Source organism: Prunus avium, chromosome 1 (genome assembly GCF_965620075.1).
Source record: "Prunus avium chromosome 1, drPruAviu1.hap1.1, whole genome shotgun sequence".
NCBI lineage: Eukaryota > Viridiplantae > Streptophyta > Magnoliopsida > Rosales > Rosaceae > Prunus > Prunus avium.
The window spans coordinates 17,509,320-17,523,483 of NC_142284.1; the positions used below are offsets into that span (position 1 = coordinate 17,509,320).

General features: G+C 36.6%; 2 protein-coding genes across 3 annotated transcripts; one reads left to right on the forward strand and one right to left on the reverse strand.

The window, feature by feature from the left end:
• Positions 1–1,828: 1,828 nt before the first annotated feature.
• On the forward strand, positions 1,829–3,772 carry LOC110745559 (small ribosomal subunit protein mL104 (rPPR9)-like). 2 transcript variants are annotated; one of them, XM_021945661.2, is made up of 2 exons: positions 1,830–2,087; positions 2,336–3,772. In XM_021945661.2, exons 1-2 carry the CDS (start codon positions 1,903–1,905, stop codon positions 3,612–3,614), a joined length of 1,464 nt encoding a protein of 487 aa, XP_021801353.2. In that variant the 5' UTR covers positions 1,830–1,902; the 3' UTR covers positions 3,615–3,772. The 2 variants fall into 2 exon arrangements, with proteins under 2 accessions (XP_088101248.1, XP_021801353.2); XM_088245122.1 differs by having other exon boundaries at positions 1,829–3,772.
• Positions 3,773–4,605: 833 nt separating this feature from the next.
• LOC110745560 (putative phospholipid hydroperoxide glutathione peroxidase) lies at positions 4,606–8,224 on the reverse strand. Its single transcript, XM_021945662.2, has 7 exons — positions 8,036–8,224; positions 7,295–7,371; positions 6,398–6,459; positions 6,192–6,310; positions 5,729–5,896; positions 5,593–5,633; positions 4,606–4,851 (listed from the first exon to the last, which is right to left on the reverse strand). The coding sequence occupies exons 1-6, from the start codon at positions 8,207–8,209 to the stop codon at positions 5,601–5,603; spliced, it is 633 nt and encodes a 210-aa protein (XP_021801354.1). The 5' UTR covers positions 8,210–8,224; the 3' UTR covers positions 4,606–4,851; positions 5,593–5,600.
• Between the last annotated feature and the right edge of the window lie 5,940 nt (positions 8,225–14,164).

A 14,164-nucleotide genomic window follows, 5' to 3' on the forward strand; every position in this document is an offset into this window, starting at 1 on the left:
AGATGCTATCGCTCTAACATCATCTCCAATGCTAAATACAAATTCTTTAGCCGTTTTCGCTCCATTGCACGACTAAAATGTTTGCGTTTTTATTTTTATTTTTATTTTTTTATACAACCGAAGCAATATTGGAAAGAGAAAATTGAACTTAGGACCTCAAAAGAGATAAATAGTCTTAAGCATGGTCTTAAATATCGATAATATCCCCGATATTATTCCGATAATATCTGATTTTTGGGGGTCCGATATTTTAACAACTAACCATATAGTTATCGTCAATATATCGATATTATCCCGATATTATCCCGATAATATCGGAAAGATATTTTCAACACTTTTATGAATGATTTGGTCAATATATCGAGATATTATCGATAATATCCCGATAATATCCCGATATGAAACTCAAAAAATGTAGAGAATTGAAGTAGCTCATTGAACTGATTTGGGTACTCTACGGAAAGCATATCTCCTAGAGTAATACAAAAGTAGCTCATTGAGCTAATAAACAAAGCATGTCTAGCCGACAGAATGCTCACATGCTTTTACAAAATGGATAAAATATAAAACTTAGCTTTGGATTCCTGGCTTGGTTTACAAAATGGATAAAATATAAAACTCACCAACGTTTTTTCAACTTACATTACTTACCCTACCATTCAACCACTCACCTGCTTTTACTTACCCTACCATGGCAGTAGGCGGGCAGGACTAGGAATTGGTGCCATAGGGAAGAACTATACTCGTAGAGAAAGAGGCGAGGGGACATTGTCAAGTCAAGAAGATGACTCGTTATCTATAACTTCGGACTCTGTTGGAGTAGGAAGTAGTAACTATGGTTATACTCATAACCAACCATTTCCCTACCCTTCATATCCCATTCCTGTTGGGATGGAATCAAGTGACACATGGAAAGAATCCGAGACTCAATCTTCAAATGATTTTGCTTATGGACAACGTCAACCAATCTCGGATCCATATGGGTGGCATGTTAACAATTACATGGAAAACTATTTTGGGGATTTATCATTTGATGACTACTCTTCAAAATATACTTACTCTACACATAGAGATGATGAAGATAGTGAAAATTTTGAACCTCATAGGAACTCTATGTGGTACTAAGTCACTCATGTATCTTACCATGCAATGTATAAAGTGTAAAATATTGTAGTAATTCATTATATATAAATGATTATGGTGTGTTTAATCTTCTTTCATTAATTACTACATATTTCTACACTTACGGTGTTTGCCAGCTCGCTATATAATCAACTTAAATCAATTAAATCCATCATGCAATGCATTTCCTTCCAATTTTTTGTGATAAACTAATAAATAATTGACTAAATAAACATCCTACAAAGTTTCAATAAAAATTTCCAAGTTTTTCTTACAATTTCCGTGGTTTTTATTCAATTTTTTCCGATACCGATAATATCCCGATATTTCCTGCGATATTTCCGTGTTTTTTGACTTCCGATACTTCCGATACCTCCGATATTTAAGACCATGGTCTTAAGCACTATAAGCCTGGCTTTTTTTTTTTCTTTGGGTTTTGAGTTAAGCTCAAACTGATATATGAATTTTGGGTTGATAAAAAGTTAAATTTGAGTTTTGTGTTTGTGCATTGGAGATGGCCGAAAGCGGTAGTTATTTTATAGTGTGGGCCTTATCTAAGGCTATTAGACGAGTCTCTATTTTCTAACCGTTCGATCAAACTAACCAATTTGATCGAATTGCTAATCAATTTGATCTGACGGTTAAGAGATGGGCTTACCCTATAGAGACCCTACAGAAGTGAAAATGGCAAACCCGACCCGCACTTGCCTTTGCTAAACCCCTTTCCCGTCTGGACCTTCTCACACTTCACCTTAATGCTCTCCCTGAGTAGAACTAAACATGGAGCTCTCACACATTCTTCAATTCTCTTCAAAATTCTCATACCCTTTTCCCAATTTTCTCCATTTTCTTATAAATCCAATCCTAAATCCACAACCCAGAATCACATTACCACAATCCCAAGAAAATCCACTACAAGAAGACCCATTTCTCTCGCTGCACCAGTCCCACGAGTTCCAGACACAGTAAGTGCTTCTATTGTCAATTCAGTATGCTCTTTACTCTCTAAAGATACTCATGAAATCACAAGCGTTGATAGTTTGTTGAAAAACTTCAAAGAAATGTTGAGCTCAGAACTTGTGCTTCAAATTTTGATGAATTATAAGCAGTTGGGTAGGAGTAAAACCTTGCAGTTCTTTTCTTGGGCTGGATTTCAAATGCGTTTTCAGTTTGATGACTGTGTGGTTGAGTACATGGCTGATTTCTTTGGTAGGAGGAAGCTCTTTGACGATATGAAGTGTCTTCTTTTGACTGTGTCCTCGCACAAGGGTCGAGTTTCCTGTCGTTCTGTGTCCATTTGTATTAGGTTTCTGGGTAGGCAAGGGAGGATTAAAGAAGCCCTTTGCGTGTTTGAAGAAATGGAATCAAAATTTGGGTGTAAACCTGATAATCTTGTGTACAATAATATGCTCTACGTGCTTTGTAAGAAGGAGTCATCTGGGCATTTAATTGATTTTGCACTTGCAGTTTTTCGGAGAATCGAATCCCCTGATACATATTCGTATAGTAACATGCTCGTTGGTTTATGTAAATTTGGTAGATTTGAAACTGCCGTTGAAGTTTTTGGTGATATGTGTAAGTCTGGCTTGGTTCCTACTCGGTCTGCAGTGAATGCTCTTATTGGCGATTTGTGTTCATTTAGTGCGAAAGAAGGAGCTGTTGAGAAAGTAAGAGTGAAAGATCCTTATAGAACCTTTACAATTTTAGTTCCTAAAGTGGGTGGAAACAGTGATGCTATACAGCCTGCAGTTGGAGTGTTTTGGGAAGTTTATAAATTGGGTTTATTACCTAGTGCATTTGTCATAATCCGGCTTATATCGGGGCTTTGTCAACTGGGAAAAGCGGAAGAGGCTGTCAAGGTCTTGAAGGCCATTGAGGGTAAGAAGCTGAGTTGTGTCGAAGAGGGCTACTGCATTGTGATGAAGGCTTTGTGTGAACACTGTTACGTTGATGAAGCTAGCAATTTGTTTGGGAGGATGCTCTCCCACTCCATGAAACCAAAGTTGGCTGTTTATAATCATGTTATCACTATGCTATGCAAATTAGGGAATGTGGATGATGCTGAAAGGGTCTTTAAGATAATGAACAAGAATAGATGTCTTCCAGATGGTATGACCTATTCTGCGTTGATCCATGCTTTTTGTGAAGCTGGAAATTGGGAAACTGCTTATGGCTTACTGATAGAAATGCTTGGGTTGGGCTGCTCACCACATTTTCACACTTATAGGTTAGTTGACAAAATTTTGAGGGAAAATGGGCAGATGGATTTGTGTCTTAAATTGGAAAGGAAGTTGGAAACCCTGACGTTGCAGAAGCTGTGTAAAGATGGCCAGTTAGAAGCTGCATATGAGAAACTAAAGACAATGATTGAAAAGGGGTTTTACCCACCAGTTTACGTGAGGGATGCTTTTCAGAATGCGTTCCGAAGGTATGGAAAATCAAAAATAGCTCAGGAATTGCTAGAGAAGATAGATGAAATAGATAGAACTTAGCTGTTGATGACCTATTAACAAGAAATATTTTCCTCCTTTAACTGAAGAGTTGTGAGTTCTAACCGATTTCTTGTTACAATTCTTTTATATATGTGGTTCCATACATGTAGCATCTGTGTATACTGTGCTGGGGCAATCAAATAGTCCCTTAATTTCAATGCTTGGTTGGTTCATGTGTGCTTATTTACTGTACAGAAACGCTCTAACTGTTTAGTAAGTATATACGACGCTAACACTTGTTTGAGCTCACTCCACAATGTCATCTCATGATCCGAACCATTCGTGTGGGCCCACTCATTTTGTTGATTTATGTGTGCATCTTTGCTGTATGTGTTTCTATGTGTCAATATAAATATGGGAGTCACTCGTAAGACGGTGCGACCGAAAGTTTTAATATATTGATGTAAATCACTCACCTAACTGTAGCATCGTCTCTGTGGTAGTCAACTGCTTCTTATCAAATATTGGGATGCTAAGAGATGTTTTTGTTATCTTCATTTGTGCCCACATTTGAATCTGAATGTATTGGCCTAACTGTTGTTTTTAGACTTTTTGTAATATATCCAAGAGTTGGAAAATTAATGCGAAAAGCACAGCGGAAATACTTGAAAATTAATCAGTTGTATGGTCATTAACAAATCCGTACCATATAAGCCCGTGGAGTTAAGGGTAGTGAGAAAATGGATTAGGTCAATCGCGTGGCTTCCACTATGATGGCACTCAACCAAAAAACAGAACATTTTAAATCTCATGGAGAGGTAAATGGCTTGTAGCTCAAGTGAGTAGTTACCTCTCCCCTCTTATCGCTTGTATCAGGAAAGGTGTTTCTTTGCCTCTGGTTGAAAATTATTCTTGGCTCTAACTGCCCATTTCACATTGCTTGTTAATATGAAAGCTCTCCAAAGATGGAGAATCCATCATCTTGTTCCATGGAAGCCATTTGTGCATGCTTATCTCTCAAACTATGTTTTAAGCTGCGGACAAAACAAGCTATTTAAATAAATAATGATGATAAAATAATTTATGTGGGTATACAGCTTTAATCGGGAATATGCTTTCCCCTTGTACAATACAAAGAGACCTTGAACAAGTTTCCATCTATTCTTTAATAAACAAATCATGTATTTGTTTAGAGTCATAATCATACTTTTACACATCCATCATGCTTTGATCAATTTACTCCATCTACCACACGTTTTATTCTCTGCAAAAGCCAAAGCATACACTTTTTGTTGTCCTGCAATAATATCAAAGTGAAAATTATAAGCGTCAGATGATGCAAGTTTCTCAAACCCAATCTATCTCCAGAAGAAACAAAATAAAATTGAATCCAAACTGTATTTGGGTTTTCAGAAATCCTTCCAACTGAGGCCCTCGTATCAGAGTCGAGTTAGATACATATTCACACATAAGACGTTCTTGTGCAAGTTATGATCTGCAATAATGATGCAATACTTGCCAAAGGCGAAAGCAAAGATACCAACATTGTGGTATTTGAATTACATAAGCATGGTTGAAACTCTCAACTAAAGTTTACCTTACAATCCATTAATTAGAAAAAGAAACCAGATCTCTTATGTGCCTGTTTATCTATATGGAAGGGCAATCGAGAAAGTATCTATAAAACCCAGATCTGTAATAGACTAGATAATTCTAATCCTGGCGCCGATTCAATTCCCTTGCAGAACTGTTAGCTTAAAAGGAATAAATAACTAAACAGAGTATGAACTAGTTTACAGGTAGCATTGTACATCATGTGAAAGCACCCTTAAAGATCTTTAAAATCGTCTGAACCATTCTATCATAAAATAAATGCCAACATAGCAAAGGAGGTGATGACATGTAGAGGGCCATGGGATTTGGAATTCAAATGTCCTTTACCAAAAAAAAAGAAGGTTTTTTTCGATGAAAATGAAAACTCATTACACCAGTGCAACAGACTATAATGCATATCCTTTCGTAAAGAAACATATCAGACCTTGATACTCAAGAAGATTCCAACAGACTCTGGATGTCTTTCTGCACAAAGCAAAGAAAGATAAATCAGCAGTTGTCGTCAGCAGAACTGAATTAGTTCACCAAATACAAACAAACAAATAACCACAAAATCTGACCTCAATTTTAAGAGGTGATGTCACAGGAGCATATCTCTCCACAACTTTTCCTTCTTTGTTAACCAAAAACTTGGTAAAGTTCCATTTGATGCCATTTCCAAAGAGCCCACCTTTCTGTAATTTCAGGAATTTGTAAAGGGGCGCCTCATTCTTCCCATTCACCTCAATCTACAATGACCACATATAAATTTAATAACTTGTGCATGGATTAATTAATCTTAGTCACTTTATCTATGTGTAGTAGTTGCTAAATTATTAGCAAAGTCAAATCAGTCAAAGAATTATTTAAGGTAGAACCAGTTCTCTGAATGTTTATTAGTTTGAACAGCGCAGAGTCTTGTGCACAGAAAAATCTAGCACAACTAAATAGTAGCAAGAAGAAAAGAAATTTTTAATTAGAATTTTGCGTATAGATTGCTGAGAAACTTTTCATTTCTTTATTTTCTTCAATAATAAGGATTACCTTGTCAAAGATTGGGAATTCTGCTTTAAACCTTGTGCATGCAACTTCTTGAATCTCCTCATTGTTTCCCGGCTCTTGTCCTCCAAACTGGTTGCAAGGAAATGCCAAGATCTCAAAACCTGCCACAAAATTGAATGAAATGTCATGGACAAGGATGAAACACATGAATCAACAAATTTTTGGCATTGCTCATAGGAGTCACATACCTTTGTTTTTGTATTTTTCATACAAAACACTTAAGTCCTTGTAGTTGGATTGCGTTAAACCACTGCAACAAAAATTAAAAACAATTAAAAAGTAAGAATAGAGGCAACATAGGATATAGAGTTGTAATACAGGTTGAATGCCTTAATTCATTATGACACAAGCAAATTTATATAATCAACAAGTTCAACCAAGCATAGAAAACATGTAGAATCACCACCAAATGCTCCAAAAACAGAATGGTCTGCCAAGATCTTAGAAAAGAAAAGAAATAATTAGTGTTGCCTCTGAACCTTGAAGGATGAACATCTAAGTATCAGATAAAATGATTTTTCATGGGGTTCTATAACTTGCCACACTGCTATAGAGAGCAATACAACTAAAATTCCCTTTTAAGAAACAATCCACAGAAATCTGACCATCTGGGGAACATAACTACATGACTAGCTATTCATAGTACCCAACAGTAAGACATTGAGTACAATTTTAAAAGGAATTTTCAGATTCAGGTCCTTGATATACATTTATATTAATTATGGTCCAATGGCTTTTAAACTTTTAATTACAATTCAAGTAGAAAAGTCACAAACATATACACGCATGCCATGGACTTTAAAAAAAATGAATACATCATAAATTTTCATTCCACTTTATAAAATTCATACTTTAGAAAACATTTGTTGAGATTTATCAAACGAGACCTATGGTAAACTTCCTTGAACTACTGGTCAAAAAAGGTTTTATAGACCACAAGATTTGTATCATAATTTTCCTTAACAAACATCCCGATTTAACTCCAAGTAGCTGAAATTAATTGAACGAAGCACACAGTTTGAGCCACAATTAACATGGATTAAGAGTGAAGAGAAATAATTCACACAACAGATCAAGTTAATTACCATTGGGAAGCAACATTTACAATCAGGAGAACCTTCCCACCGTATTCACTCAGCTTTACATCGTTACCATGAATATCCTGCAATTAAATCAAATGGTATACAAATCCATTTCAGATCGAGTTATCAAATAAAATAGTCATCAATTTCACTGTATTCACTCAGCTTTCAATCGGAAATTTCCAAAATCACTTCATCAAATATAATGGCAAAATAACTCCAGAAACTTGAAGCAGAAAACAAAACAAAAGACGTACCACCCCAAGTAACCTGATCTGGCCGGAACGGCCAATGACTTTTGAATTTTAAGTCTTTAAAAATAAATATCAGGAACAATTAGCGGAGATTGGGAAAGCTGGAAAAAATTTAGGGGAATTTTTAAAAGCCACTCATGAATGTTATCTGAAGAGACAACTTGACAGAAAAGTATCTCACATCACCTATATCAGTGATCAAAGAAAAATATATACAATATTGGAAGTTGAAAACCCACATAAGTAAGCTACAACTAAAAGCTAAATATCAAATCACTTTAAAAAAAAACACCAACACTTTTCCACTCAGCCAGCCAAGCTTAACGCCACTATGGATCAAGGGTCCAACTAAATGGATTCACTTCTGTGTTACTTTGAAACCAATAAAACTTATTACTGCAAAATATCAAATCTTTCTTTTCCCAGCAACCAAGCATAATACATCAGAAAGCTATAAGAAGAAGAAAAAAAGATGAAGCAAAGCCAATACCTTGACTGTGAAATCGTATATTGATTTGGAACTTTCTTCAGCCATAATTTGGGAAGAAGAGAACTGGTAGGCGTAATACAAGTACAAGAAAGCAAAACCCAGAGAGAAGAGCGAGACCCAGTTGGTGAATTTCAACAAATGCATACCCACGCCCTTCACCGAAAGGAGTAACATGTGATAAGGTCGTCATTAATGTCAGCATTGACATTTCTTGCCTGTTTCCCTCTTTCGGAAAAATACAATTTAGTGTTCGAGAATTGTGACTATTAATAAAATCATTTGACCTTTCGAATGGTCCGGCCCATTGTTTTAGAAATTATAGACTGATTCGCCCATTCAAATACAGCCACATGTCCATTTTAAAAAGAAATTAATTATCATTTCACAGCTGAACTTTTCTTTTGAAATAAAATTAGAAAAATAAAAACTTAAAAATTAAAATTAAAAAACGAATTTCCTAATAGCCACCTATCTCCCAACCCAACAAACCTAATCCCAACTACCTGCTGTGACGGCCACCCCTCTCCTTCCACAATCTTCACCCCTTATACTAATGAGTAAATTACTCAAATGATCCCTAAACTTGTACGCGATTTACATTTTGGGGCCTCAATTAAATTTTTCGTTCAAATGGTCCATAAACTCTATATTTATCGCTCCAATGGTCCTACCGTCTAATTTTCTGTTAGATTTAACCAAATTTTAGGGTAAATACGACTTTTCATAATTAACAAATAAAATAGGGTTAAAATAAATACAAAATTAGAAAGAAAAAAAAGTGGAAGAAAAAGAGAAAAAAAATCATGAGACCCAAACCCCTCCCTTCGATTTCTTCTCCCCCATTCCCCACAGACCTCTCCATATAGGCATAAATCCCCAAAATCCTTGCAGCAATTTCGACATACACAGCTCTTAATTCACTATTTCGCCTCCGAGAAGTCGCACAGAGGTGAGGAGCGATCTAGCATTTGTTTTCTAGGGTTGAGCCGAGGAGATCTTGAGGTGAGGTGCGATTGTTTGGGAGGCAATGGCTGGAGGCTGACGGGACAGAGGGTGGAGGGTGGGTTAAGCAAGGGAGAAAGGGAGAGTGGGGTCAAAGTTGGATTGGGGAAAAATGGAGAAAGAGATCAAAGCTGTGCATTCCTTTTTCAAACCCCATTAGGCATTCTTCTTCAACTCCTCGAAATCAAACCCAAGCTGGATTTTTTTTTCTTTTATGGGTTTCATTAATTTATTTCTTTCATTATTTTGTTTTTCTGGGTTTGATTAATTTGTTTTTCTGGGATTTCTGGTTTAATTCGTTTTTCTGGGTTTTGTGGGTTCTTTTTTTGTAGTTGCTGGCTCGGGTGGAGGGTGGGGAGGAGCTGGGTTCTGGGTTCATGGGGCCTACGGTGAACGGTGGTTGTTGGATGGGTTTGGGTGGAGAGAACGGTGGTTGTTGGATGGGTTTGGGGGTTGGAGCTTGAGGGTGGTGGCTGTTGCGTAGATACAGCTGCACCAAAATGGATTCAGTTGCATCCTCAACTTGTGATACTCGCAAGTGCACGAACCGTTGGTAGTTTAGCGTATGTAAGTGCGAGGTCGATTCCACAGGGATTGGTGATTGAATGATCCAATTTAGTTTCCCTACACAAAACAGAAATGAAAAAGAAAGGAAATAAATAAAACAAGGAAGAAGAAATAACTAACTCAAGCAAATAAGTTCCCAAGTTCAATTAGATTAATGGATTGATTCTAGCTAAAGTATGATTAAGCCATGGTGTGTGGTCATAACCTTGTGTTCCTAATTCCCTAATTTGATCATTTGTTGTCTAACCTAAAATTAAGCATTAGGAACCCATTAAGCATAGAAGAACAATTTAAACAACCAAGCATGTATCTAATCCCTGTTGTCGAATGTCCATACATACTCTTCCTATTCATAGTTCAATTCGAATTAAAGCATGATGTATACTCTTAATTCAAACCAAGATAGCTAACATGCAAGCCTAAATGGTGATCAATCATTCAAACTAGCATATTAACTTATAAGCATAATGAATAAGAACAAAAACCATAATTGAAACTTGGAAACTAATTCAACTTGAAAACTTAAGAAAAGAATTTACATTACAAAGAAAAATAAACTACAACTAAGAAGCAAAAGGAAAGCTAGAATTGAGAACTAGAAAGGAAAATTAAGAGAATTTGAGGGAGAGAAGGGAGGGGAGCTCTAGAGAAGTGTTTGAGAGCTCCCCCCCCTTGGGGTGTGATTACAAGCTTAGAGAACTTCCCTATTTATAGGCCTAGGGGAAGTGAAAATCTGAATTATACAATTGAATTTTCTAAACACACTAACTTCACCTAACACACAACACTTAATTCACCAACTTAACCTAACACACAATTGCATTTGAAAACAATTCCTCTTGTCTTTAGGCTTAGTGTTCAGCTCCCACTTCATCATCTTTTGGCTGCTGCAAAATTCCACTCAAAAATAGGTATTGAATATGCTTCACCAAACTTTCCCACAATCAACAACACTTCATCATGCATATGTCATGCATGACAATGCATTGCAGCCAGCTTGTGGGCTCGTTTTGGGCTTGTGTCTTCAATCTGAAAAATCTGGAAAAATATGAATCTTGAAGCTCTTTGTCTTATCTTTCCAAGCATATGCAGCCCAGCTCAAGGAAAAATCGGAAAGCCCTTCAAATGTGATTTTTGGCCCAGTAACGCAGATGCTGCCGAATTTGATCTTAAGTTGCCAAAACATGTATAACTTTCTCTAGAAGACTCGGAATCATGAACCGTAAAATTCTACAGAAACTAGACTTCCGTATCTTTCCAATGATGTATGGCTCATCATCTGGTTCTTCTTGAGCAAGTACAGTCAAATCCGTGAAGTTGACTGATCTGCAGACACCGTTTTGAGCTAACTTGTCTCCAAAATGCAATTAGTGAGTCTCAAGCTTATAATACTGAAACAAACACAAAACTTATTAAAAGCATAAGTTTAACTCAAAAACATAACCAAATCGTAAATTAGAAGGGTACAAAATGATATGTAAATATGCACCGATCAGTGGCCATGGTGGAACGGAGAGAGAGAGAGAGAGAGAGAGAGAGAGAGAGAGAGAGAGAGTTTTTATTTCATTTTTTAATATTTATTTATTTTTAATGTACGAAATGACCAATTTGCCCTAATATTTAACAGCAACATTGACAGAATGTAACGGTTGACCAATTGAGCGATTAATATAGAATTCATGGACCATTTGAACGAAAAATTTAATTGAGGCCCCAAAATGTAAATCGCGTACAAGTTTAGGGACCATTTGAGTAATTTACCCTATACTAATTGTAGACATGGGGTTTTAGGGGGAGGAGGATTAAACTGGTATTGATGATGAAGAAATGGAGTAGTCTTGATAATTAAAAACTGGTTCGTTCTTGAGGGTCTAGATCCGAGTATGAAAATATTCCAAGGTGGCAGTGGGTTGAAGCTGGTGGTGAAATTAACATTGTGTAGAGTGTCATGAGCGAATTCAGAGAAAGATATAGGGGAATTAAGGAAGATGATGATATTGGGTTTGGATGTTGATGGTCTTCATGAGGGGCGGCGATGGCAGTGGTGAATAGAAAGAGAGAGGGGAGGAAGAGGAAGAGAGAAGGGTGGCTGCCATGGTTTTTCTTCGTTTAAGTTTTCTGTTTTCTAATTTTATTTCAAAAGTTAAGAATTAATAAAGTAAAAAAGTCTAGCTGTAAAATAACAATTATATATATATATATATATACATGGCCATATTTGAGTGGGAATACTGTACACTGACGTGATAGTACCGTATTATTTTATAATCTCTCTATTTTTATGACTTTTTATTGCAAATGGTTCTTGAGGTTGGCGAAATTATCACCTTTCGTTTTTTTTTTTTGTGTGGCATTAATAGTTGTTACCTTGTACACATCAGAGTAGTCCCTACCATTTAAAACTCTGATAAATTTTTGACATGTAAGGTAAGTGGCACCTATATCTTCAATGACATCGTGACATATGGATAAGATAAAAAGTATTTTTTTTAAAAAAAATTAAAAATTAAAAATTTATATATATAAAACAAAAGGCAGAGAATGGTGAAACATTCAAAATACCATAAAATACTCTTGGTTAATGCAAGCATTAAGAATTGAAATTATTAATTAAATGAGGATAATATGGTAAATTCACACTCTTTCATATTAAAAAAAATTAAAATTAAAAAAAAATCAGATAATGGATACTATTTTTATGGAACACAACTACCCGTTATATTTTTTAATTCTAAAATAAATTTAAATTTTTTATAAAAAAAAAACCTCTCTTAGGCGCGGAAGCGCGTGCGGAGAGGCTAGTCATAAAATAAAAGACTAACTTCAAAAGAACCCCTCCAAGTTTGGAGTCATTCTCAATATGGGCACCGATGTATCAATTTCATCAATTTACATCCCAATGTTTTTAAACTTGTCCAATTTTATCCTTCTGTTAAGTTCGTTAAGTGCTGATGTGGCTGTCGTGGGACCCAACAATTAATTTTTTTTAACTTAAAAAATAATTTAAAATTTATAAATTAATTTTACAAGCTAACCAAAAAACATAAAATTGAAAAAAATAAAAGCAAACCCTACCTAGCCTCACTTTCCCCAGCCGCACCAACCCCTAACCACCGCCACCTCATACCCAGCCCCCACTCGCCCTATACTAGTCCCACCCGCCCCCATACCGAACCCCATTCGTCCCCGCAAGCCACCTCCATCCCTACCCACAACCCACGACCCAAACTCTCTTTGTCCCTGTTTCTCTCTCACTCTGTGTCGCACAAATTTTTTTCAAAGGAGAAAATTCTTAAAGCATAACTCAATTGATTTAGAAAACCCTAGAAGGATCATTGCATGAAGTCAATCCCATAATCAAATTTCAAAGGGATTTTCAAAGCAAAAGAGAGGACCCAAGAAGGGAAAGCAGTGCAACTTTTCTGATTAAGCAAACAATGGCAGAGAGGAGAACTATAAAAAATTCAAATAACAATATAATATTGGCAGAGGTAGGAGGGAAAGAAAAGAAAGGGAAAAGTGGTAATTGTCGGGGTGGTTGGGTACGAAAAGAGGGCTACCATACTTTGAGGTGGAAAAGAGCTTTTAGATATCCATGGCAACAAGGTCTCACCCAATGCCTTCAGCTGCATAGTTATAGCCCACAGTCGCAACAAGGTTATGGCTTGAACCGCCCACAATTTCAGCCACTCCAGTCGTGTCCTAGAAATCACCAAACCCTTTAGCTTCTCTTCTTAAATGCTCCAATTCTTAAAAGTCTTCAACTTTTCAGCTTTGATCCCTCTAGCAATCAAACTCTTAAACAATTCAGCTTTGATGCCCATGATCATTACTGTTGAACGACTTCTCCTTCTTTACCTCTCACTGCTAGGCTGGCTTGGTGGTTACAATCGAGGGAGAGGGAAAGGGATAGGAGAGAGGAGCAACGATGAGAAGAGGGAGGGAGAGGGCTAAGAGGGAGGGAGGGAGGGAGGGAGGGATGATGCTGCGTTGCTGCTACTGATGAGAAGATTGTGTCTATTGTTGGTGTTGGGGCCTGCTACGACTAGGGTTGGAATGGGTGGCAGTGGGTATGGAGGTCGGTGGGGGTTGATGCGGCTGGGGAAAGTGGAGGCAGGGTAAGGTTTGCTTTTATTTTATTTTTTTCAATTTTACGTTTTTTTTTGTTAGGTTATATAATTAATTTCTAAAATTTTAAATTATTTTTTAAGTTAAAGAATCTTAAATTGTTGGGTCCCACGACGGCCATGTTAATGATTGACCACACGGTCAACTTGGAAGAATAAAATTAGATAAGTTTGAAAACATTTGAGTGTAAATTGATGAAATTGATACCCCATGGCCCATATTGAGAATGATCCAAACCTAGAGGGGGTCTTTTGATGTTAGCCCTTAAATAAATTAAAGAAAAAAGTTGAAAACTCTTTTTTTTTTTCCATCCCCCTCTGCCCTCTCTCTCTACTCTCCCTCTGTTATTTCTCGCCCACCACCTCCCCTCTCTCCCTCTCCCTCCAATTTTTCTCTCCCCCTCTACTCTCCCTCTCTTCATGTAAACCCAAC